The sequence below is a fragment of the Marmota marmota genome, unplaced genomic scaffold (assembly GCF_001458135.2).
Source record: "Marmota marmota marmota unplaced genomic scaffold, marMar, whole genome shotgun sequence".
Lineage (NCBI taxonomy): Eukaryota > Metazoa > Chordata > Mammalia > Rodentia > Sciuridae > Marmota > Marmota marmota.
Window position 1 is genome coordinate 10,209,943 of NW_025999853.1, and position 26,935 is coordinate 10,236,877.

The window sequence follows — 26,935 nt, forward strand, 5'->3', positions numbered from 1 at the left end:
TTTCTTGGTTAATTCTCCTCACTCTCTTAGGAAGTAGGTGGTGGTATCACATTTTACAACTGAAGATAATAAAGATGGCCCAGAGAGGTTCAGTAATTTGCTCATGTGACGGTGCCAGAATTTCATGCCTAGTCTATGGTCAAAGACTTCATTTAAAAACCATTAGTATTTAGTCTCCTTTATTAATAAATTGTGAGAACTAATGCACATCATTTAACTTTCCAAGGTCTGCTTTTTTTCCTAGCTGTAAAATGTGGATAATATTCTTTTGAAGGGCAGCTGTAAATAGAGGTCATGTGTGTAAATTCCTGGGCACACAGCTAGTGTTTTAATAAAAGCTAGCCATCCTTCCTAAGTAATCAAGCAACTTTTTTTTTTTCCCCCAAAGACATGTTTCTTCTCTTCCATCCTGGCCTTCTCAGTGGTCTAAACCCTCCTTCAACCTGAGTGTGTATTTCTAATTCAGATCTCCCACTTCTTGGGTATGATACATATTCAAAGATTAAACAAATGTATGAACAAATCTGAGTGTGTTACTCCTCTGCCTAAGGAACTCAATAGGGTCTTACTCTTCTTAGAATAAAGCCCCAAATCTTTAACAAGACCACAAGATCCTGCACCACCTGGCTTCCCCTGCTCCCTCCACCCAACCTTCATTTAGTTCCTCAAACAAGGTGAGCCTTATTCACCTAAGGGTTACCTTCCTCAGGTATTTATTTCCCCTTCTCCTGCAAGTTTTGGCTTACCTGTCAATCCTCAGGAAAGCTTTCTCTGACCTACCCCATTAGGTGTTTGAGTCTCAGAGCATAGCAAGAATATGACAAAAAGTAGTCTTCAGAATTCAGTTAATACCAAGAGCTAACTAAAAGATGAACTGCTAAGGTGGAGCCCACCCAACCCTCACTATGGGAATAAGCTCCCTCTACACACCTGTCTGCATTGGACTCTGGCAGGTTCACTTTGTGCAGAAATTGCCAACTTGGACACTTTTCGCATGACGTCATCAATTTCTGGGACCAATAATCTTCTTGATAAAATGGCCTAAAAAATATAAAAAGATTCATTTCATGTGTTTTACTGTATATGTAGGTACTTTCAGATGTTAAAATAGCTGTAGACACTTTTCAAGCAATGAAAGTAACTTCAAATGAAAAAGAAGATGCACTTGGTAGAGTACCCATATTTGTACAGTATTCCCTGGGAATGTTAATGTAGTGTATTCAAACGTTTTCATAAGTAGAACGTTAGCTTATGACTGATGCATTAAAATCATCATAATCTTTATAAATTACTTAAATTCAGTGGTCCACAACTAGTCAAAACAATATGTTCCACATTATTCTAAATACTAGACCTGAGACTCACAAACTGTGAAAGACAAGGTTATAGTGACACCATACCTTCAGAAGACCAAATGCAGTGGCTTGTCTTGAAGTATCGTAAATGTCCTCTTCAGCATAGGCCAGTAGAACTTGAAGCTGTTTTTCAGTTATCTGGTAAGATTTGACTTTCTTTACAAGTATGGTCACACACTGCAAATAATAACAGTGAAGTTAACAGACAGCATACTCCACATGTCAGGATCCAGTAAAATGATGAGTTGACTTTTTCACACAGGATACTAACCTTCAAGCACTAGCAAATTATTATGGAAATAATTCTGACCAAAGAGCAATGGGGAAAACTGAACTCTGGTATTACTTTAGGTCCTGGCTTTTTCTAGGTGCAACTGATTCACCTCACCTTGAAACAATTTACCACCAGGTGGAAGTTCTGGCCCCTGGCAGCCCCAAGTTTTGCATAGTTCTTCAGCAAAAGAAAAAGGTGTTTCGTCAGCTGTCCTGCTTTTCTTTCTATGGAAGGCAGAGGAAACCTTAAGACCCAGATCAGACATTGTAAAGCACCTGTGATCACCTGAGAAAACAAAATAATAAACAGTCAACTGTGAAGTGACCAAATCCATCAACAAGGCACCAGAGGCTGTGCAGATTATACAAGTGGCTGAGTTGAATAAATTAATTTAGGATTTTTGTTTGTTTTTTGGAAAAATACATTTTAAATGACTCTTCTATTTTCCAGAATGGTACTTCAATGTAATCCATATTTTCTAACCCTGGGAATGTTAATATAGTGTATTCAAACGTGTAAAAGGCACTGTACTGGGCATCATCATCATCATTATTGGTGGTGCTGGGAATCAAACCCAGGGCTCTGCCCACCCTAGGTAAGTGCTCTATCACTGAGCTACATCTCCAGCCCTCTATTAGTTATATAAATAGAAAGATAAAGAAGGAAACTATCTCTGTGTGTAAGGAAAAGATAGGTGGAGCAGAAATTAAGCAGAGGAAAAATTAACAGTCATTTAATATAGTTTAGTGCTATGCACAAGGATATAAAAAAAGTGTGCTAAGACAATGTGCTTATACACGAACTTTGAAGGTCAAACCTTGCAATCCCCAGGATCAGCTAGTTCAGCTCTACCTAATATAATCCTGCTGCTCTGATTACTACACTGCAATGGATTTGATGAAAACACAGAAGAGAGATGGGAGTTTTAAAGACCTAGATGTTAAATCCCAGTTTTACATTTGACTACTGTGTGACTCCAGAGATGTTATTACCCTCTAAGCATCTTCACTTCTGAAGGTGCTGTACATAAGTGGGATTTAGAGTCCAACAGACCTAGATTCACATCTAAAACTGTTAACTAGACCCTAGCCCTAGTTTTCTCATCTATAAAACAGAAATGTTGGGAAGAGGGATGTGGCTCAGTGGTAAAGTACTTCTCTGGCATGCATGAGGTTCTGTGTTTAATCCCCAATATCGCAAAACAAACAAATCCCAGAAATGTCAAGAATATTTGTCTAAGAGGTGGTAAGGTTCAGAAGGATTAGTTTATGAGAGTGACAGTGGTAAAGATGATCACTGGTCTTGGGACAATACTAATCACCCCTATGAAATTGTGAGGATCAGATAAGACGATTAATGTACCTAGAAGCACTCTAAACGATATTAAGAGCTATACAAACAAATGGGACTTATTAATTCAGGAAACAGTGGCAGTTTGTAGTATCACCATTTCATTTAAAAACTCCACCATCTCACAAAGCAAGAGCCCTGAAATAAGTTCCATCCAAGAATTCTGCATGACATGGCTCCTGTGAGGGAATGGATGCTCACCTTCACATCCATGGAACCCAGGCAATCTATGAGGAGAGAGACAAAAGGATCCAACATTTCCAGGACATGATCACTTGAAGACTTGATCTTGGAAGTCTTCAGACTCAGATGAAGCAGCTAAAAAGTGTAAAAAAGACATTGCACATTAGTTGTTTTGAAGATTGGATGTATGAGGTCAAATGTAAAATAAGAGATACACATGAAATGTTAAGCTGCTTCTGTTTGAAATGACGAATATTTTTAAGAAGTGAGAAATGGCCGTGGAGAGTCTTAATAAGTCAAGAAGGTGGAAGCTCACTGTGCAGATGAGATACTAAGTCCATTTAACAAATGGTCACTCAGCATCTGCTGTGATTCCAAACACTGGCTCAGTATGCTGGGCAAAGCAATGACTAAGATGAACATGGTTCCTGTCCTGATGGACCTCAGCCAGGAAGACAGACTCAAAGTGTGACTGCTAGGTGCTCTGAGGCTTGTCGGGGCATGGGTAAAGGGAAGAGTAAGCGGTGAAGTCTTGGGGGCAGCAATAGAGTATGGGGACTTTATGGAATGAAAGGGAAGCCAGAATGGCTGGAGCATATGTTGGAATGGTATAGGATGGGGCTAGAACCCTGCAACCCAAATGAAGGACTGTGCTCTCTCCTAGGAAAAATGGAAGCCAAAGGAAATAAAATAACCAGATTTGTATTTTTAAAAGCTCATCATCTTAAAAAAATATAAAATAAAATAAAAAATAAAAATAAAACTTGAAAACTTGTCTTTGTTCAGAGATTACAGGATGTCCTTGGAGAAAATCCCCAGAAATTGACCAAAAACTCCTGGAACTGAAAAACTATTTTAGCTAAGTTGCAGGATATAGGTTACAGAAGGAACACAAGTCAATCACACACCCTATATACCCTCAATTACAAGGAGAATTTGAAATTTAAAACACAATAGCATGCCAGATGTGGTGACACCCAACTGTATTCCCAGCAGCTCAGGAGACTAAGGCAGGGGACTCTCAAGTTCAAAGCCAGCCTCAGCAATTTATTGAGACCCTGTCTCAAAATAAAACATAAAAAAGGCTCAGTGCCTAAGGTTCAATTGCCCCCATCCCACCCAAAGGCAATAGCATTTACACAAGCATCCCCAGACCTGAAATACTTTTGTTTAAATCGAATGAAATATGGTCAATGTGAAAAAAGCAATACAACATTGTTAAATTTTTTAAAAAACAAAAAAGATATTCATGCTTATAAAGAGAAAAATAGAATTGTTAAGATGTCAGTTTTTCTTAATTTGATCTACAGATTCAATGCAATCCCAAACAAGATTTCAAAAAGTTTTATATATGAACATGAACAGTTATTATTTGTCAACTAAGTTTTAATTAATATTATTAATTAAATTGAACTGTGTATCCACAAGCTGGCTCTAAAATTTACATAGAAAAGCAAAGACACTAAATTTCCCACATAATATTGGAAAAGAAGAAAAGAGACAGGAAATGAGCACCATCAAACTTTAAGATTTATAAAGATACAGGTATCAAGATAGTAGGACATTTTCTGAAGAAAAGACAATGCGGCCAAAGGATGACTCAGAAGTAAATTCACAGTGACACAGCTATTCTTAACAAAGGGGAGAGAATCTTCAATGCATAAAGGATGGTACCATTAACAAATGGTACTGGAAAAACTGAATATCAACATGTAAATTAAAATAAATATTCTAGACACATCTCACAAAAAATAACTAAAAAGACAACACATGCATAAATATAAACCCCAAAGGATAAAATTTTCTAGATAAAATGGGACAAAATCTAAATCCCCTTAGGTTTGATGATGTTGTAGATACAAACACTAAAGGCAAAATTCATGAAAGAGAAATTTTTCTTAAGTTGGAATTAATTAAAAAAAAAAAAAGTCAAAGTCAAAGTGGTTTAGAGCTGCTCATGGGCAAGGCAACAGTGAAATCCTAGTAAATACTAGAAATTCAGCAAAAGATGAAATAGTACAGACTCTGTGAAGTCAGTGAGTTTCATTTTAAGAGGAAATCTTACCCGAAGCCCAGACTCAATAAATATGTGCATGTTGGTTTTCCTGCTCACAATAGCTTTGGGTCCACCTCGAACTGGAGTTGGGGGGAGCAGCAGGCAGCTCTGGGGTGGCAGACGTGGATCGGGTGCAGGGACTGCGGGACTCCTATCAGTCCCAATGGAATAAAAATGGAAAACACTGTTAGCTGTATTCCAAGAAGTTAGTGTGGCCCTCCATGAAGATGAGAGCCTAGCACTGAACAAATATGCTCTGGTTTCCTCCCTTCCCTTAACCACAAACACACAAGAGATGCAATCCTGTTGATCAAGTTACTAGGTTGATCCTTAGAAACAGAGGTTTCTAAGGAAGATGAACAATAAATGAAGATGAACACAAGAGGACATTCCCTTTGATCCCTGAAAATAAATGGCAAGGAGCCTTTCCCACAACACAAAAGCAAAATCCAAAGGAAGTGTACTCATGTATAAGGCATTTTCACATGTTTTAAGTACAGACTCTGTGAAGTCAGTGAGTTTCATTTTAAGACTCAATAAATATGTGCATGTTGGTTTTCCTGCTCACAATAGCTTTAAATCTGCAATAAGTTGTGTATATTTAAAATCTATCCTTTCATTCAATAAATATTTAAAATAAAAATGACATCATAGAAATAACATTTCTGTCACAGATACCTCAAAGAAAATCTTATGTTGAAAAGTAGCACTTTGAAGGACCAAAGTAGTACTTGTGTTTCACATAATATAATTTTTATCTTTCTTTGGAGCAAATCCAAACTTACTTGTCTTTCTCTGTTAATAGGGGTAGGTTTTCACTGACCAAACCATAACTGAGCAATAGAATGGATTCTGCCGTCATTTCCTGATTTACAATTAATCCTGCTATGATTCGGCGTAAGGTTTCATGAACTTTTCGGGCCAGTTTTAAACTTGTGGTATTTTGTAAGATCTAAAGGCAAACGTAAATGTTAGGCAGAAATAACACAAACACAATTAGATTGACTATAATTTTTTTAAAAATTTGCTTTCTAATGTGTTTTTTTTCTAATTAAAAAATCTATTCTAAAAATTCAAAAAGTAATATATATGTCTCACACACACACACACACACACACACAGTAAGTCACTTATAAACTCAAACCCAAGAGATAACCACTGTGAGCAGTTTGAGTGCCTCAGAATCCTTCCATTCCTTCCCTGCTCCCTCCTTCCCTGTTGGTGAGGTAGCAGGACATACTGCTGGATAAATGATGAGACTTCCAACAATGTTAATCTTCTAAATGTAACAAAGGGGGTAATTTACACACAGGCACCCTGCACCATAATAAAATGTATAGTCCCTATTCTAAGCAACCATGTGACTGAACTACAATGACCAAGCCTCAGGGTTTGAAATTAATTAGTGGGTCAAATCAGAGGAATTTAACGTAAACTCAGGATCATCAACTACAGTAAAATACTTAGTCAGTACTTGATAGGACAGGACTTCTTGCGGATGACTCTCTTTAATCCTCAGTAAACATTGTTGGGAGTCGTCCAAAGACTAACTTCCCCATCCCCCAAGAAGAGCTGTCCAATGGTAAGCCCTGCTGGCTCACATGATCCTTACCCACCAACCAGAGCCCTGCTAGCTCATCTGATCCTACCTACCAATCAGACTAGCCCTGCTGGTTCACCTGATCTTTATCCTCCAATCAAAAAGCACCCCATGCCAACTGTCAACTACCCCTGGCTCTATAAATGTGCAGAGCTGTTCCTCAATAAATGGGCATTTGCTCTAAGGACAAGCCTTGTTCGTTCTTTCAAACATCAACATTCTTATTAGGCTCAGATAATACTATGTGCATTCTAGGAACAATTATGAAATTCTTCTAGCACCAAAGCATTTGGATTAAGAGTAATTCATGTCACTAGTTAGTGATTTTTTTCTCTATTTTTTGCCATAACCGAGCCGCTAAAAAGCCTTGTAGGTTCAAACAGCAATTCTTTATTCTCAAAGTCTCACAGGCACTCTACACACACTTCCAGGGAACACACTCACTCCACCGGGCTCCGAGTGCCAATTCTCCAGAAACCCCCCGTGCGCGAACTCAACTGGGAAATCCAAAGTAGCGGGCGCCCGAGGCAGCAGGATCCACCCTAATCCCAGCAGGATCCTCCCTAATCCTGGAGCCACCCTATTCCCAGCAGGATCCGCCCTAATCCCGGAGCAGGGTCACCTTTCAACCATTCCCTCTGGCAAAAATGCCAGGCATCATTCTGACTAAACTGTGGCTCTCAACAATTTTTAGTACATAACACTGGAATAAAATGAATCGATAATGTTATTGTATGTTCATCCCTGTAACAGGCACAGAGAAACAACAGAAAGGTAGGTTAACTATAGTCCCTACTCTTAGGAGAAAAAATGAAAAAAATGGAAAGAATGTGAGCTTTGGATCATAAAGATCTGGAAAGACATTCTGACTTTTCTCCTTAACTGTGTTCCTTTTTGCTCTTCTGAGCCTGAATTTTCCTATCTGTAAATGGAAATAACATTGATCTCATCGGATGATTGTGAAGATAAGAAGAGAAAATGTACTTAGAATGCGATTTATGTTCAATAAATTCCAGTTACCTTCCTCTTGGCAGTCTGGGGATACAGTTTGATTCTAAAGGCTATGTTCTTAGCTGCTGCCCTGACCCAGCTATAAAATTCACTTGCACTCCAATTCTTGTTGCCTTTCCTTCTGCATCTCATGGATTACATCAAGGACTGAATGGAGTCTAGAGCACCCAACTCAAGGCTGCCACCTAGTGACTAGAGGGTATTCATGCCCTTAGCACTAAAGGAAATCCTGGGTACTCAAGTAGTTGTTTTTGCCCTATAGGTTCCTTTCAGGAACTCATAATTTTGGGACCACCTGAACTGTATCCCAGTCCTTACCTCTTTCAATGGAAGGATAAGTTTTGTGACCTGATCTTTTCCTACAAACTTGCCCAGGATTTCATAAGAATCATAACTCTTGCTTCTTCGTGCCTCCATGACTTTGGAGAGGATCTGCTTTACTTCCTTCTCTTCAGCAACCGAACCAAACAATTCATGGTTAAACATCTTTGAAAGCAAAAGGACAAAAGGTGATTATGTAGCCAACACAAGCAGTCTTTGACAAAAGCACAGGTATAACCAAGTCAAAGGAAAGCAAATGGGGAGGGAATGAAATGAGATGGCAGGAGTTTCTATTAGATTGTACTTGTTTTCAATGCAGTTTAGGGATCAGTAATAAAAATAAATAAATAAAAATTTAAAAAAATAAATAAAAATAAAACATGCAGAAATACTTTTAGTTTAATATTAATGGAAAACAAAAGAAAAGTATTTCAGACAAAAACATATACAGAACAGATACTTCTTTTATGATATTACCAGAGAGTTTAATTTCCCTTTAAGAAATTCTATTTGCAACTTAATTATAGAACTTAATGTAAATATTTAAATTGAGTCAAAATTAGTGCCCATATTTTAAAAAATAAATGAACAAAAGGTTGTGTGGCAAATTATTTTCCTGTTCCCAAATCTACCTCCCAAATTACCAATTATCCAATTCTTTTATTTATTGGATAAAATATTATCCAATATGTTCCATTGGCATATTATAATTATACATCATAATGAGATTTGTTATTATATAGTTGTACATGCACACACATTATCCAATTTTTAAAGTTAAAATCATTGTTAATTTTCATTAAAAAATGAAATTCTACTCCAGACTATATCTCTGATTATTCCTTCAAAATGGATTGTTGGAATTGAAAATTTTTGTTCGTTTTAAAAGCTGTTAATATAAATGTTAACTTTCCTTTCCAGAGACACTGCACCAATATATGACCCACTGGCAATGACAGAATGCCCATCTCACTTGAGTCCTCACTTCTCAAACTTCCGCTAATTTAAAAATCTAAAAGATCCTCCATCACTTCCTTCCTGATGGAACCCAGGGGCTTTGCACTTCCTAAACACCCACTCTACCACAGAGCTACCCTCACTCCTCTATTTGCATTTGTATGGATATTATTATTTTGTAAATTCATTTTATGCCCTTTGCTTTAAAAAAAAAAAAAAAACCAAAAAAAACCAGAATTCCATTCTGTAAATCTTACCTCAATCATGATATCTAAACAAGAGTCCAAATCCCCAACTTGCAGCTTGTTGCTAAGGCCTTGCAGCAACATGTAAACAGTGAAGGTGAGCACGTGGACCTAAAAGGAGATGCACAGTGAGAACAGGAGTGGGTACAAACCCCATGTTAAAGAACATTAAGATCTAAGAAGTACTGCAAAGAGAGTACTCAGAGTTTATGTTATTACTGGGAGCTTTGACAAATGCCACCATTAAAAATCCTTTAACCAAGTGAGCACTGTATGAAGGATGTTTAGAAACACATTACCAATGCTTAGGATCTATAACTGTGACTAAAGCAGGTCAGTGATTTATAAAGGCCCCAAAGCCTTCAACTTTAAAAGCCAAACTGTGAATTAAGGAGCTTGTTAATGCTGAATGCAATCAAAGCTGGTACATAAGGACAGAAACAGGTTTTTAAGTTTTTGCCCACAATAGTAATCAAGCAAACGTTTACTAGGAACTTACACTGTATCTCACATGTATAAATATTTAAATCATTTAAGCTTCATGCATTGTATCTACGGTGTAGGTGCTAAATTATCAGCATTTATCAGATGAGGAAGCTGAGACACAGAGAGGGCAAACAACTTGTCCAAGGCTGCACAGGTAAAAGGTGGAGTTAGGATTCAAAACCAGAGGGGCTGGTACCATAGTCCCAGGTCTATATCACTGCAGTATACTGACTTTCAAGTTTTTTGCATTTTTTAATGCTGCTTCCAGGACTGTCTACCCACCAAAGCAAACATCAGATTATAATCACAGGACAAGGAAACACACTTAGTTGTCAATATAAAAATTAGATCTTAAAGGCATAGTTTCTTTTGTATCTTACTTGTGACCTTTAAAAATACTTTTTACATATTTACATATTTGCTATGAGCTTTATATAATTCTTAAAAATCCCTTTTCGGGGTAGGGGTGGAAGGATGAAGGACACCTGAAGAATACAATTTTGGTTGTGTCTACATGATTAATACTAAAACACCAAAATTATTTTTGTCTACCCTATTTTAATTCTTTTAACAAATAAGATAGACTTGGAGAATAGCTGAAACAAACAAAAAAAAGGGTTACTCATGGAAATACCTTTGGTTTAAGGAATGTGTGAATGAATTCTCAAGGACAGAAATGTACTGAATTCATCCACATATGTCAGCACCTGTGACAGCATCTCACCCATAGTGCCATGAAGTAAACGCTGGTTAAAAGAACAGAATAAAGATGAACACTAAAAGGGGCTCTGGTTCAGGTAAGATGGAGAAAAGCACAACTAGTCTCTCTGTATTGGATGTAGCTATAAAGTCTGGACAGGACCCAAGGAGCAACTCTCAGGGGAGAACATGAGAACCGAAATGCCACAAAATGAGTTTGCTAGCATTTTTCAGCTGACACAGAAGTGGGCGCCAGGATGCAGCCTGAGGGAATGCTGGGAAAGCTTTCTATTCTGGTGTGAACAGGAGAGAGAACTCATCAGGGAAAGAAAGGGTACGAAAATCTCTCACTTTATTTTTCTTGTCTTAATTTTTTCCCATTTCTGGCACCCCAGGCCCAAGCAACACTGTCAAAGTAGTGATAGTGACTTATAATTAGATTGGCAGGAGATTGGCAACTCTGGGAGGGGAACCTGAAAACAGACTAACGTAAATTATCTAATCTAAGTAATAGAAAGGAAGACAACTGGAGGAAAAATAAACAGATGCTCAGGGACTCATGAGAGAGAAACAAAAAGTCTAACTTTCATTTCATTGGAGTCCCAAGGGAGAAGAAAGGGTAAACTGCAAAAAAAGTATCTGAAGAAATATTGGCTAAAAACTCAAATTTGGACAAGCAGCTCAATTTACCCCAAACACAGTGATCTCTAAAACAAACCAAAAAGCAAGCAAACAAAAAGTCTTAAAATAGAAGAGTGGGGTATTTGTGCAGAATTCTGGGTTCATTCCCCAGCACTATTTAAAAAAAAAAAAAAGTATTTATCAATGCAGACAGAAAAAAATGTATTATATAGAAGGGAAAAACAAATTGGACAACTCATTAGAAAAGTCAGAAGGAAATGATCAATAGTTTCAAAGCATCTTAAAGCACTATCAATGCAGAATTATATATCCAGCAGTAATATCCTTCAGGAATAAAGATGGAACAAAGATATTCATGAATAAAAAATTTAAAACAAACAAACAAAACAACTTGCTACCAGAGGACCTACTACCACCAGATCTGTCTTAAAAGATGCTAAAGAAAGCTCCTTAGACCGAAGAGAAATGATATCAGAAAGAAATTTGGAAATTCAGAAGTAAAGAGTAAGTGAAAAAGTAAATAGGTAGTATAACAGACTACTTTTTCCCCTCTCATCTTTAAAGTATGTTTGACAATTAAAAGCAAAAGTTATAACATCACTTGAATAAGTTTTAAATACACAGATATAAATAACTGTAATACAAAAAAGGGAGGGCAAAAGGACTTATATTTTGGACTTATTTTACATTCCACCAAACACTGATTCTCAGGACACTGTTAAAAGTGAAAAATATATATATATATATGATACCCTAGAGCAACCACGAAAATGTCATACAAATGTGATCGAAATGAACACAGCCATTTTAGTGTTATAACCTACGAAATAGATTGATCTTGCCCATAAATAAATTAGAACATACCATGTAAAGCTAACTTCCAGGAGTGTTAACTGGGTACTTGAACAAACTGTAGTGTTTTCCAAACTTTAAATCACACAGGGGATCTTACTAAAATGCGGTTTCACAGGTTGGGTGTAGGGTCCTAATTTCTGCATCTCCAACAACTTGGTGTTTTATATTCTGCCCGGTGCTCTTACTGTTTTTATAACTTTCATGATTTAACTTTTTTTTTTTTTTTTTTCCTGTACTGGAGATTGAACCCAGGGCATTATACCACTGAGCTATGTCCCCAGTCCTAATTTTTTATTCTGAGACAGGCTCTTGCTAAGTTGCTGAGGGTCTGAGGGTCAAACTTTCGATCCTCTTGCCTCAGCCTCCCAAATTGCTGGGATTACAGGTATGTACTACCGTAACCAGCCTATGACTGCTTTTTTTTTTTTTAAATATTTATTTTTTAGTTGTAGTTGGACACAATACCTTTATTTTATTTATTTATTTTTATGTGGTATTGAGGATCGAATCCAGAATTTCGCATGTGCTAGGCGAGCACTCTACCACTAAGCCACAACCCCAGCCCCTATATCTCCTTTTTAAAAAGATCTTTTTAGGCCTAAGTTGCATGACCTTTTTTCCTCTCAAATTATTTGATACTGAATTTCATATTCTCTGGATATTAATAAAATTATTAATTTATATTGAATATACTGTCAGAGTGAACAAGAACATATTTATTTGCTTAAGAGTTGAAACATAGCTGAGTGTGGTGGTGCTTGACTGGAATTCCAGCAACTCAGGAGGCTAAGGCAGGAGGATGCAAGTAGTGGTCAAAATGCAAGTATTTGAAATCCAACCCATCTTGAATATAAAGCACACAATGCAATTTACCTGATACCCACGGACAAGGGTGGTCTTTAATTCTTTTAAAACATACTGCAGAAAGTGCACACCAAGATCTTCTATTATTTTTGTGAGTGTGCTGCGCACTATGTCTCTGATTTCCTGTGCTCTGTTCTTGAGGAGAGCACACACTTTCAGCAAAATACTAGAAAATAAGAAGTTGAAAAACGATCAATCAATAAACACACAAAAATACAAATATTATTCTATCTCTTAATTACTTATAATGCTAGGTTTCCCTTAGTATTCAGAAGTACAGCAAAGTATGATAGTACCTCTCTTCTTTGTAACAAAAAAGATTGAAAAATTAGGAAGAAAAGAACCAATATTTGAGGTTCCCTGAATTTGTCACATACATACCTTGGCAGATTAGCTTCCATGACCTCTTGTGGAAGGGACTGCATCAGTTTAACCATGGCAAAAGCTAAAGGGACTCGAACCACTTCCTCATCATTCACAATCTTGGACTTGATAAGCTTGTGTTCTTCTTCTCTTTTAGTCTATAAAAAATTTCACGTTAAAACAAAAATAAGGATGAGAGCCCTGCTTACACTGTAACTCTGTATTTGAAAGACAAGCTCTTTTCATGTTTAAGCCCATGTCTAGCTGTCTTTAAAAAAACTAAAAGTTGTGTCAGTTGGAACTTTCAAGTGTCTGTGTAACATGGTTGGTACATGAAAAATATGCCTCCAATAGAAAAGGTTTATTTACAAAGATACAAAATGACCAAGTCAATACCTTATATTAGCAATTGGCAAACTTTTTTGTAAAAGTTTTGTAAAAAAAAAAAAGCATTTGGCCTTGTAACCCTGCTGTAGTAATGCAAAACCAGGATTAGATTACATGGAAACAAATGGGCATGTGTTCCCATAAAACTTTATAAGTACATAGATGTAGCACAGAGACCAGAATTTGGGGGCTCAAAGTTTTACAGTAAAGAGGAAAGGCTCTAGCTTCATGAATATGCACTGCTAAATGTAATTCCTCTTAACCAGAGGAGATGAATTTTAAAGTAGAAAATGGAAACACTAATTTTTAGTTAGCTTTTTTTGGAAATGCGAGTCATCTTAACATTTGCTTCAGAGATAGAAAAAGCATCTATCTAGCATAGCAAAATCAAAACGCCAGGCCATTACTGACTAGCTACAGCAGGAAATGAGACTGAAACTGATGAGAGAAGGGAAGGGAATTATAAAATGTTGAGGTACAAGGAAACTCAAGCTGTGTGTGATGGTGCAGCCTATAATTCCAGCTACTCTTAGGCTGAAGGGGGAGGATTCCAACTTCAAGGTCAGCCTGAGCAATTTAGAAAGTCCTGGACTCAAAATAAAATTAAGAGGCAGGGGATGTAGCTCAGTGGAAGAGTGCCTCTGGGTTCAATCCCAGGACTACAAAAAGAAAGAAAGAAAACAAAAACAAAAAACCCCAGAAAACCCCCCAAACCTAACCCCCAAAGTCACTTTAGGAGCCTGGTGTGGCAGTGTCTCACTAGCACCCAAGTTCCTACAGACCAGCCTGGCCCCAAACAGAGTTATTACCGTAGATGAGAGGCACTTATGTAGCCTGGGGAGGATATCCCCAGTTATGGTTCCATGGATAGTTTTAATTGTTCTCTCCAATTCTTCCTTATTCCGAGGAAGGAAAGAGACAGACTTTGTGATACAGTCGGATTCCTTAGCCTCTGTCCCATCAGAGTCAGCTGGATCAGGGTGTGCAAGAGTTTCACTGTTGTCTAACAACCCCTTGGATGTATTTTCTTTTTCTTCCTCATTCATGTGCTCGAATTCCATGGCTTCAGACTCTGGTAACTCAGTCATTTCTACTGTATCTACATTTAATAATAAACAAACAACAAAAGTCACCTTAAATCGAATGAGGAAACAGCACAGTAATGTTTTCCATGAACATCTAACATCCAATAAAAACATCTGATCTGATCTCCAAGTATTGAAAGGCAAGGTTAAGTACCAAAGAAGCAGCAGGCAGTGAAAGGCCTATTTTTTGCTTTCTCAAAATTTAGAGTCTAATGAAGGGCACAGACAAGTAAACTGGCAACTATGAAAGAATGTTGAATAGTCAGGACAGGATTACTTGAACACCTATTTGGGGAAAGGGGATGGGGCACACTGGGAAAAAATTCTTAGGTGAAAGAAAGCTTCCTGAGTCCTGTGGTTGTTTCCATAAGCAAAAACTTCTATTCGTGGGCATGAACACCATAATAGCAGCCAATCTTTCCCATGCAGAAATTTTTCTTATTCCAGGATTCAATTTATTAAAGGAAATTGGGCAGTACAGTATTGTGGGACAAGTCTAGATTTGATCCTGCTAACAAACTATATGATCACAGTCAATCAGCATGACTCCAATGGGCTTTGGCACCAACCTTGCAAGGCTACTGTGAGAATTAAATGAAATAAAGTCTACAATTAACTAAAACATGTCAGACATGTTAATGGCAAAAGACGGGAGCATCAATCTTTTTTTTTTGCTTACCTGCTATATAGCTTTGGAAATGTTACTTTATATTTCTGAATCTTAGTTTCTCGTATCAAAAATATGGGGTAACTAATACCAAGAATCTTGAAAGCTTCTTATCAGAACAAATGAGATAATGTCTATAAAACCTGGCTCAAAGCAGATGCTCAATAAAGGTTTCAAATTTCATTACACCCCTTTTCCCATTCTTTAAAAAGACCACTATTTTGTGGACCATGGTGCTCCACTTGTGCAGTGACGACTTAGGGTAATTTTGGGGCCTGGTAGTGATCAGCAGGGCAGGGCTCTTGGCTGCATCATAATGTGACAGTCTTTTATGTTGTTTTACCAGTATCTGATATGAGCAGTACAGAAGAGATTACTTATGAAGGAAAACAAAGGGAGAAGAGCTATTTTGAAGGACAGGGACCTTATGGTAAGTTGATGACTGTTTTGAGGGAGAGGATTTGTTTTGTACAGCACCTGGAGCCACTGCTAGTCTTCAGAGATGAATCTCAACATGTGTTTTCTAAAGTGATATGAATCTAATCCAAGGAAAGCAAGTCTTTCTATTGACTTCCCTAACTTTTTAGATACTTGGAATCAGCCTTTGCAAGTAAGATATTTTATTTGTTATTTGACATCCTTACCAGGCAGAGGTTAGATCTCATCACAGCTATGCCTCATATAAGAAGAAAAGTTTTTTTCCCAAAACAACTAAAATTATATAAATAAATTAATAAAATATCCCAGTGAAATATTTCTTAAGGACAAAATTATTTTCTATAAATAAAAATAAAACAAAACCTGAATACTGTCACCAGGAGTTGGCAATCATTTTCAAAAGAGATTTCAGACAACTATTAAATGGAGATATTAATGGCACAGGGTCAACAGCACAACAAATAAGAGAGCCAAACTCAGGTGTCGCACATTATTTAGTTCAGACAGCATAACCAGATTTCAGTTATCTTTTAAATATACTACATGGATTTGGGTACCACTAAACTTGGATAATTTGAGCTAGTTTAGAATAGAGAGAGTAACTAAACTCTCTAAGAAGAAATAGTTAAGTAAATAAATATTTTTAAATTAACAAATATTTATACTTATGCAAAACTGCCAAAGGCAGATTTAACTGATTAAAGAAAACAGTGCCGTGGTGTGCAGTGGTGCATGCCTGTAAACCTGGTGACTCTGCAGGCTAAGGAAGGAGAAACACAGGTCTGAGGCCAGCCTGGGCAACTTTATACCACCTCAAAAAAAGGGGGGTGGCGGCTGGGGATACAGTAGTAAGGTAGAGCCCTGGATTCAAACCCCATTATTAAAACAAAACAAAACAAAAACTAAACGGAGGGGTAGAAATTCCTCTGTCTTTAGCCAAAATAATTAGGATAAGCATCTTGGCCTATTTGAGTGCTAATTTTTTTTTTCTTTCATATTTCTATACTGACTAGAACCTATAGTTCAATGTTCAGGATAAGCAGCATCAGGTATTATTCCCTCATGCTGTTTCTTTCTTTCTTTTTTTTTTAATATTTATTTTTTAGTTGTAGTTGGACACAATATATCATTATTTTATTTATTTATTTTTTTAATGGGTGCTGAGGATCGAACCCAGGGCCTCGCACGTGGTAGGCGAGCACTCTACCGCTGAGCCACAATCCCAGCCCCTCTCATGCTGTTTCTTAAGTGATAATTAAATTTATACTTCTTTATCCCTGAGTAAGATGTTGCATTGGGTTTTTATTTTTAAAAAATGTGGAACGCTTCACGAATTTGCGTGTGATACTTGCACAGAAGCCATGCTAGTCTATCTTGTTCCAATTTCATTATATGTGATACCCAAGGAAGCACTTGCATTAAGTTTCTAAAACACATCTTTTGCTTGAGTATATATGAAATTTAATCAAGTATTTCCCTGGGGTCTACATAGACAATCATGTTTTTAAATATGCTAATGTGTTAAAGCCCACTGACTGCTTTTCTAGGAGCGAGCAAACACTGCATTCCTTGAATAACCAGCCATGGTTATGGTTTTTAATATTTTTTATCACTTAACAGAATTTCATCTGTAAATATCTGGTTTAGGATTTTTATATCCATGTTAATGAATGAGACCTTGTGATACTCCATTCTCAGAGTACCTGTGCCAGTTTTAGGTATGTAATTATGCCAATTTTGTAAGTTAGTGGGGACTTCCTCTTTTTTATTCATTTAAAAGAGCTAGTAAGTTTGAAATTACCCATTCTTAAATATTTGCTTAAACTTGCTGATAAAACATTCTTTACCTGGCATTTTCATCGGGAGATGCTTAACTATAGACTAGTTTCTTTATTGGTTAGAGATCCATTCAGATTTTTTATTTTATTCTAAAGTCAGTTTTCTTCAATTTTCCTACTATATTTTTGCTAAGAATATGTATATCCCACCCATGTTTTCAAATTTATAAATACATATATTATCTTACTTTTTGCATTTAATTGTTATCCTTTTTAGTTCCTAATATTGTTTATTCTGTCTTCTATTTTCCCTGGTCAATCTTAGCAGACATTTGTCAGTTTATAATCTTTTCAAATACCAAAGTTTTGTTTGATCCCCTCTAATGTATCTTTTATATTTCACTAATTGTTGCTTTAACATTTTTTTCCTTTTCTTACATTTGCTTTGCTTTCATTGGTTAATGGTCTTTCTATATATAAAAGTGATGGACTTCTAGATAAATAACCTGAAGTTCAAATTAATTTTTTTACTAATAAATTTTAGATTGGCTTTCTTCACAGTTAAATAAGTTTTTGTTTTGTTTTGTTTTTAAATAAACCATTCATTTTAACTTTCTCCTGATCCATTAACTGGTCATTGCTGCAAAGAACAGAAAAAGGACCTAAGTTCAATTTTGACACCTTTAATTCATAATCATAAATGATCAAAAAATACGGGATGAAAATCTAGTTTAAGAAAGCTTTACAAACTTACTTTCTTCATCCTGAATTTTCCCCATTTGTTCTTCAAGAGTTTTATGGTCAAAGTGGAATGCTTCTAACACTATTACTAGCAAACTGTTAAAAAAAAGATACACACATTTTCATTTGATTACCAATACCATTTGACTATTAAAGTTAATGTAAAGTCATAAATATTAAAATTACTTTTACTAGTCTTTGTTTTTACTTTAAACATTACTATAACCTTATTAATACAATGTAAAGAGATTAAAGACAAATTCAAGAAATAATTTTAAGATTATATTAAATAAACAAAAATAAGAAGTTTGACAATACCTGACACCCAACTTTTGATTGATCTGTCCTGACTGTAAGACATGAATGAAATGTTTCAAGTAATATACATATGCTGACCAAGAAAGATGTCTGCAAATAGCTCCAATAACTTCTATGGCAGCAATGGTTATATTTTCATGCTGTAAAATAAAAACAGCATAAATGTAGAACAAGTATTGGCTGATGGCCTACTAAAAAGCTTACACAGTACATGATTAGTAATTATAGAAAGGGGAGAACATCCAAATGTCCCAATTATACTCCATATTTCCTCTTCTGATTCCAGGAAAAAAACGCATTTAAAGGAGTGACAAATTCCTTTAACAGATATTAACTCTTTTCCACTCAGACCTCCCTAAGTGGTTCAAGACTAGATATAGTGAACGAAATCTATTTAAGATACAGAAGTAGACAAATATTGGGGCTCAGATGTAGCACAATGGTAGACTGTTTAGCATATGCAAGGTCCTGGGCTCAGTGGCTGGCACTGAAAAAAAAAATTGACAAATATCAAAAACTATACACTACGTTGCTCTTAGCAATCAAAACTACACTATTTTAGCTGGGCACAGTGACACACACCTGTAATCCCAGCAGCTCAGGAGGCTGAGGCAGAAGGATTGTTAGTTCAAAGCTAGCCTCAGCAACATAGGAGACCTTATGCAACTCAATGAGACCCTGTCTCTAAATAAAAAATAGAAAAGGGCAGGGGATATAGCTCAGTGGTTGAGTGTCCCTGGGTTTAATTCCTTGTACCAAACAACAACTACAACAAAATGCTGTCTCAGAAACATCACTAGAAAAGGAGACAAAAATATATGAAGCAACACTTTTCATACTCTGAACATTAAACAGAATGGGAGAACAGAACAGTGATCTCTGAGAGTAAAGAAACATGAAGTGAGTCTTGTAATTACACAAACTTACTATGTGCAGAGAACTGCAGTCACAAACAGCACAGGAAGGTAAAAGAATGGCCCAGTGATCTCCCTGAGTTAAGGAGACAGAGCTGAGGCTACGGTAATAAGCCCACAAGCGCAGATTACCAGAGGAAGAGACATATACACAGAAAGCCCCTTGAAACTCCAGCTGAGTACTAATGAGTATATGTGAGTAAGGATGAGAAGAGGAAAGAATCATAAAAAAGAGATGACAGAGTCATCAAAGACTATTTAAAAATGAAAATAGTCCATGCTCCTATTAATTAGAGTGTTAAAATTCATGATACATAGGGCATGATACTGGATGAACACCTTGACTTAGGAATAGAGAGCACCAGGAATTACAAATGTGCAAGCAAATATAAAACACCTTTTCCTTATTTTTTTAAGATCTCATTAAAAGATGAGTAACTATTTAAAGCAAAAATAACAATGTACTGTATTATTTAAAGCTAATTAAGTAAAAAACCTATGATAAAAATATTACAATTAGTAATAAGTCAACAGAAACCAATAAATTAACAAAAAATAACAAATTCATCCAACAGAAGGAAAATAAAATGTGGGCAAATGAAAAATACATTATAAGTTTACAGCCAAAGTTTATTAACAATTATATTGCATGTAAATGTCTAAAAGTCAGTTAAAAGGGAGACACTATCAGAATGAAGTTTCAAGGAGCAATCTTTCAACTACTAGATTCTTTCTTCTTCTTCTTTTTTTTTTTTTTTTGAGTCATGGTCTTGTTAGATTGTTCAGACTGGCCTCAATTTCACAATCTCCTGCCTCAGCCTCCCAAGAAACTGAGACAGTATAGACATGTATAATGGCACCTGATTTACTTAGATCAATGGTACCTGGTTTACTTACATCATTCTTTTAAATATTTCTTAATAACTAAATAAACACTATTATTGTAAAAGGCCATGTAATAAATTGCATAAACTCAAGTCACAAATCCTGACATTACCACAATTAAACTTCTGTGACCATTTCTTTGTTCCACCTTTCATTAATCTATATAATCAATAAATACTCAGCCACTTTTCCCCAGGTACCAGGCACTGTTCTAAGCTCTGTATAGTACAAAGGTTAAAACAGCCAGAAATTCAAACACCAGTTCCAACTCCACTTTTGTGAAACTTATAAAACCTCACCCACTCTCAGTTTCTTCTCCTGTAAAACAGTGGTAAAGAATAGTCTTTATCCCATAAAGTTGAACAGTGGTGAGGATGAAGTCAAGTATACAGAACAGTGCCTGGTACCTGGTATAATGTGAAAGATAGCTATTGTTTGATCTCATTTCTTAGGAGCCATTTAGGCAAAGGCTCTGCTGATCAGTGGAGTTTACCAGAAGTCCTATGACACAAAAATAAAAGAATATTATCTCAGCAATATGACCATTTCTAGAAGGGGAATGTTTTGTGGATGGGTTTTGTGAGGTAATAATAATAGTAAAGATTCAAGTAACATCAACATTTACATAGCACTTACTATGTACCAGGCATAGTGATAACAGCTTTAGAACTATTCTAAGCCTCTAGTTATGGTGAAGATGGCAATGCGGATGCCATCAACTCATTGACATTTTGGCAAAGTGTGTCATGATATGGGCAGAGATTTGTCAGTTTCTAGATTTAATGCCCTACCTTAAGCATTTTCTCATCAAAAATTGGAGTCATGGCATAAGGCATAATATAATTCTGAAGAGATTTTGAAGACATCACAACTTTGCCTTCCATTAGCTGTTTTGCCAGTTTCTTCAAGGCTCTTGCTCTTCTGTGGATCTGTGAGTAGATAGAATATGAATTAGTTACTGAATAATCTCACTTATAACCAGCTCTACCTTAGGACCACTGTCTTTTTCCATGGAAATATTAAAGGAGTCAAACACAGTCCATTTGTTACATGAGCAAACTGTACCTTGATTTACTTACAGAAATGCAACCTATAGCATTTGTTCAACAATAGGTCCCAAAGCATTGAAACTTAGGAAAAGACAGAGAAAGGTATACTATTATGATTTGTAGTTTGTGATACCATTAAAATAATCATACCCCAGGAAACGATCATCTTATTTGCAAATCTGACTAATAACAACAACCAAGGAAAGAAAAACTTATTAAACCTTTGGGGGAAGTTAAAAATATGTTTTCTAAATGAGACATATTTCCAGGCAGGGAAAAGCAGAACTGCTGTGTACCTGAATGTGCTTCATGTTCTCAAAGAAGTCCATTTCTGGATCATGGTAATGAGTAAGCTGTACCAAGTCTTTAAACTCGAGCTGATCTGGAAAGGTTTGAATTAAACAGGAAAGTACTGTGGTATAATCCTGTTGAATACTCTGCAAATCAAGAAAAATATTAAAATTTAAAACAATCTGCTTCCTAGATAAAATGAGGTGGCACCAAGAAAGCCATTAAATTAAGAACCACCACCATCACCACCACCAGCACTAAACATTTCCATTGTAAAAAAATCAAAAGTGATTGCTCCCATCTATTCCCACTCTCCTGTTAAACGTTTGGTCACTATTTCAAGTATCTTAATTAAATTAACTAAGCCTGACTCCTTTTCTACACAACAGTGACAGAAGAATGAAAGTTTAAAACCAAACCTCAGATAAAAGTATTCAAAAGACAAAGTTACAATACCTCTGTCTGGCTCTTCAATCCTTTCCTCAATTTCTCCAGGAGTGAACGATGAATGATTTCTTTATATTCTTTCTCTGTGACATTTAAGGCAGCTAGCTTTTTGATAATACTCATCAAGCACATGCTGGCATTATCACTTAAAGACATATCTCCTAACTAAAAATAAGAAAAAGAACCCAAGTTATTCTGTATAATAACTACATACAATATGAAATATTATTTCCTAAGGAAAGTGAAATATTATCACTGGTTTTTATAAAAGTCCCTACTAAGAAATGCACCTTGAGTATTGCATAACTCAGGACGAACACAGTGGAGGAATGTGAGGGATATAATCAATAAGTGTCTTTGAGAAACTATGCTTATTGAGAAGTGTCTCTTAATTTCAGGAAGCATTATGAAGGGTATGTTTTAGTTTAATTTCCCCAAACAAGCAGTATAACAAGTCCATTGAAGCCAATTTTCAATATTCAATACCATTAGGTCACCACTGAAAATGACAGAGTTGGCTGGAATAATTTTGGTTACGTGCCCCAGAGTTCCTGGTTTGAAGAATGTAGCCTAGTGTAAAGAAGATATTCCCAATTCAGCCAACCAGGAAGTGACACTTAACACCAGTGTTGAAACTGGAAGTGATATATCAAGAATAAGCTCCAAATGGGAGAGCATTTTTTCATGTACATAATAACAAATAATTATGCTGCACAGTTTATAGATGGTATTACATAACTAATAAAAAGCAAGGATTCCATTTTCGTCATTTTTGAACTTTGTTCAGTCCAGCAACATGGCACTTACTATAACCCAAATACCTTTTACTTCTACCATATCATCAATAAAAAGGGCAAACTTTCAAGTTAGTTAACAACAACAAAAAAAAGGTATGTAATTTGACATACCATAAAATTCATCCTTTTAAAGTACATAATCCAATGGTTTTTTAGTCTATTCTGAGTTGTGAAACTGTTACCAGTATCTAATTTCACAATATTTTGTCGCCCCTAAAAGAAGGCCTATACTCATCATAGATCATTGCTCATTCCTCCCTCCATGAAGCTTTTTTCTCTATTGAGTTTTTAATGTTTTTTGTAGTTATAGATGGACAGAATGCCTTTATTGTATTTGTTTATTTTTATGTGGTGCTAAGGATCAAACCCAGTGCCTCACACATGCTAGGCAAGTGCTTTGCCAGTGAGCCACAGCCCCAGACTTCCTGCAGCTTTTGATAAACATTAATTTACTTTCTATCTCTTTGGATTTCTTCTAATATGTAACTTTATTTTTTTTGAAGTGTTTCTACCTACAGTATTTTATTTGAAATATCTGTCTTTCGAATAATAACAGTAAGTTTTTTGCCAGGTGAAAAATTCTTCATCTAAAAGAAATTTTATCCTAAAAACATTTATCCTTGACAAAAACAAATTTAAAAATTAGGTGATAGTATTAGATGGTTGTATTATCAAACAATAAAAATCTCACACAATTTTGCTATAAAAACCTACCTCCATATTATAGAAACAATTATGCATAACTGGAATTAGGAAGTTAACATCCACAGTCTGCATTTCTTTTATGTAAGAGGTGATGGTCTGGAATGCTGCAAAGCGAATGTCGAAGTTGATGTCATCAAGATGTCGTTGATCAAAGGCATTAAGCTACAAGAAATGCCATTGAAATCACATAAATGATAAGGTGCATAAATCTTAAAAATGATAATGCTTTTGACATCAAAGAGAAATGAGACTCCTTCCTTACCTTGACAACATCAGTAATATAGTTTAGTCCACTCTCAAAATCAGAAAGACTCTAAAAGGAAAAGAATGGTTGATCAGTGAATAGAATTTTAACTTTTCTGACTTCCTCCCCTTAGCTCAGTACACAAATTCATACAAAACCATCCTACTGTCACAAAAAAAGGTTGTTCCGATGCTTTTTATGTCAGTTTTTTAAAATATATTTTAAATTTTGTTTGAATTAGTATATGTGACAGTAAATTGCATTTTGACATGTCATCTATAAACGGAGTATAACTTCTCATTCATCTGGTTGTACATGATTGTAGAGTTACACAGGTCATATAATCATATATGTACATAGGGTAATAGTGTCCAATTCATTCTACTGTCATTCCTACCCCCATAACCCCTCCTGTCCCTTCCTCTCCTCTGTCTAGTCCAAAACAGAACCATTCTTCACCCCCTTATTGTGAATTAGCATCTGCACATCAGAGAAAACATTTGGCCTTTGGGATTGGCTTATTTCGCTTAGCATAATATCCTCCAGTTCCATCCATTTACTGGCAAATGCCATACTTTCACTCTTTTTTAAGGCAGAGTAGTATTCCATTGTGTATATACCACATTTTCTTTATCTATTCATCTTCTGAAGGGCACCTAGGTTGGTTCCATAGTTTAGCTAATGTGAATTGAGCTGCTATAAACATTGATATGGCTGTGTCACTATATCACAGTTATCTTTTAAAGAAAGGGTGATTTGGGGTAGAAATAAATATTACATACCTGAAACACTGTACAAAGCAACTGTCTTGACAACTTGTTCTTAATAACTGAGAAGAGTTTGGCAAGAGGCTTGAGAAAGCTTGTAGGATCCAGACAGTGTTTTAACAAGTTTTGCACTGTCACCAGAATATCAACCTCCGTATCCTTTAGAAGAAATGAGAAATCTCATTTCAGTAATTTATAGAACAGGTCAAATTGTATTTTGATATATTATAGCATTGGAAATAATTATTGATATGTAAAAGTAGTACCTGGAAAAATAACTGCATAGTCTTTTAAAAGGTTTTAGAATTTTAACTTAATATAAGATTCAATAATGTTGATAATAGTTTCTTTCTTTAATTCTAATAGAGAAAAATGTGGGTTTGAAACATAATTTCTGCAATTGTGTACTCAAAAAAGAGCTAACAAAACAAGCTTGCTGAAGGGAAACAAGACACTTCTGGTCATCCACAGATTTGTGGTATTCTAAACTGAAAGTACTTTACAGTGCTGTAGCGAGTGATGATCAGTGCTCCTGAGGCCTTATTGAATGAGTGAATGAGCCACTCAGAGACGCATAACTGAGGAAGGGTTTGAGGGTTAGAAATTCTTCACTATGTCTAAATATTAAAAAGTCTGACTTTCATTGAGTTTTTACCATGTGATCCATATTTGAGACTAAAAATTAGAAACTAAACAAAGAAAATAGACTAAAACTTTTACTGTTGTGGCTGACGATGATGTGTTACCTTTTTGCCTGTCCCCATACCTATTTCTGTGAAAAGTTTTCTACATCTAATTTCTATATAGTTTTTTAAGTTCCTTGGGACAGACACATCAAAGAATTTAACCAACAGCTGGGTGCGGTGGTGCACACCTGTAATCCCAGTGGTTGGGGAGGCTGAGACAGGAGGATTGTGAGTTCAAAGCAGCCTCAGCAACTGTGAGGTGCTAAGCAACTCAGTGAGACCCTGTCTCTAAATAAAATACAAAATTGGGCTGGGGATGTGGCTTAGTGGGTGAGTGCTCAAGTTCAATCTTCAGCACACACACACAAAAAACAAAACCAAAACAAAAAAACAGTAAAATTGTTGCTTGTAATTAGTGATAAAGTGCCACTTCAAAGACAAAATAAATGTTGTATGAATTTGTACCTGAGCAATATTGCCATGGTGGAGGAAAGGAAGGAGAAGTGCAATGAGGACAGAACTTTGTTCTTTGTCTTTCATAAACTTGCTTATCCTAGAGAAGGAAACAAATGGATATGTTAGGAAGACAAGCAAGTTGAGAATATTTCTCTAAGAAGTTAACTTTTTGTAGAAAAGCATTAGCAACTAAACACAGACTTTTAACATTTCAATTGACGGTGTACTGTACATGTGTAAGAAGGTTAACTTAGTTATTTAGCAGTGCCCCTCTAATCTTATTCCTCTACAACACCAGGTTCCTGGGATGATTCTATTTCTTTTACAATATCTGATCCCATAGGTGGGCTCCCCCTTTCTTTCTCACCCCCCTCCCACCCTTCCTCCTTTCTTTTTTTGATATCATAAATTGAACCCCAGGGCACTTAACCACTGAGCTACATCTCCAGACTTTTTTTTTCATTTTTTAATTTGAGACAGGGTCTGCTAAGTTGCTTAGGGCCTTGCTAAATTGCTGAGCCTGGCTTTGTTCTTACAATTCTCCTGTCTCAGCCTCCCAAGCCACTGGGATTACAGGTGTGGGCTATCATACCTGGTGGAATTTATGATTTCTTACTTTGCAAGGAAATAACATTTTTGCTAAGATTTAAGGTTTTACATACAGTATTTCAATAACTCTTGTAACAGCCCTGTAACAGGGGAATTATTAGAGCCTTGTACATACTAAGGAAGAACTCTATCACTGAGCTATATCCCTAAGCCCTAAGATAAAGTCATTTCTTGCACTTGGGTTTACTAACCTTGCCCTTTACAGAAATCACAATTATATACTACTAGGGTCTATTGACAAACAGACTCTTAAAAACAAACAAACAATCTGTTCTTTCAAATTAATCATTTTTTTTCAATTAAGATAAAAAAATCAAAAACAAAAAGGATAAAACAGAAAAGGGTAATGATCTCACTGAAGCCAAGGCTTTAATTAAAATATGCAAATACTAACTAAGCAAAATCTAGTA

General features: G+C 36.0%; 1 protein-coding gene and 1 non-coding gene across 2 annotated transcripts in view; both read right to left on the reverse strand.

The window, feature by feature from the left end:
* Positions 1 to 26,935, reverse strand: part of Utp20 (UTP20 small subunit processome component) — a 94,744-nt gene that overhangs the window by 10,924 nt on the left and 56,885 nt on the right. The window contains exons 32-51 of the mRNA XM_015482871.2: positions 25,926 to 26,013; positions 24,790 to 24,933; positions 24,026 to 24,076; positions 23,773 to 23,925; positions 22,271 to 22,426; positions 21,820 to 21,960; positions 21,266 to 21,403; positions 18,676 to 18,815; positions 18,371 to 18,453; positions 14,458 to 14,747; positions 13,280 to 13,419; positions 12,908 to 13,064; positions 9,365 to 9,463; positions 8,148 to 8,315; positions 6,004 to 6,170; positions 5,228 to 5,369; positions 3,181 to 3,297; positions 1,744 to 1,914; positions 1,401 to 1,532; positions 931 to 1,041 (exon numbers count right to left, since the gene is read on the reverse strand). Of these exons, the coding sequence (XP_015338357.1) occupies positions 931 to 1,041; positions 1,401 to 1,532; positions 1,744 to 1,914; positions 3,181 to 3,297; positions 5,228 to 5,369; positions 6,004 to 6,170; positions 8,148 to 8,315; positions 9,365 to 9,463; positions 12,908 to 13,064; positions 13,280 to 13,419; positions 14,458 to 14,747; positions 18,371 to 18,453; positions 18,676 to 18,815; positions 21,266 to 21,403; positions 21,820 to 21,960; positions 22,271 to 22,426; positions 23,773 to 23,925; positions 24,026 to 24,076; positions 24,790 to 24,933; positions 25,926 to 26,013 (2,788 nt within the window). The remainder of the gene's footprint in view (positions 1 to 930; positions 1,042 to 1,400; positions 1,533 to 1,743; positions 1,915 to 3,180; positions 3,298 to 5,227; positions 5,370 to 6,003; positions 6,171 to 8,147; positions 8,316 to 9,364; positions 9,464 to 12,907; positions 13,065 to 13,279; positions 13,420 to 14,457; positions 14,748 to 18,370; positions 18,454 to 18,675; positions 18,816 to 21,265; positions 21,404 to 21,819; positions 21,961 to 22,270; positions 22,427 to 23,772; positions 23,926 to 24,025; positions 24,077 to 24,789; positions 24,934 to 25,925; positions 26,014 to 26,935) is intronic.
* Positions 17,150 to 17,251, reverse strand: LOC125618218. The gene has a single exon (XR_007349475.1). It is a non-coding gene; the product is annotated as a U6 spliceosomal RNA (small nuclear RNA).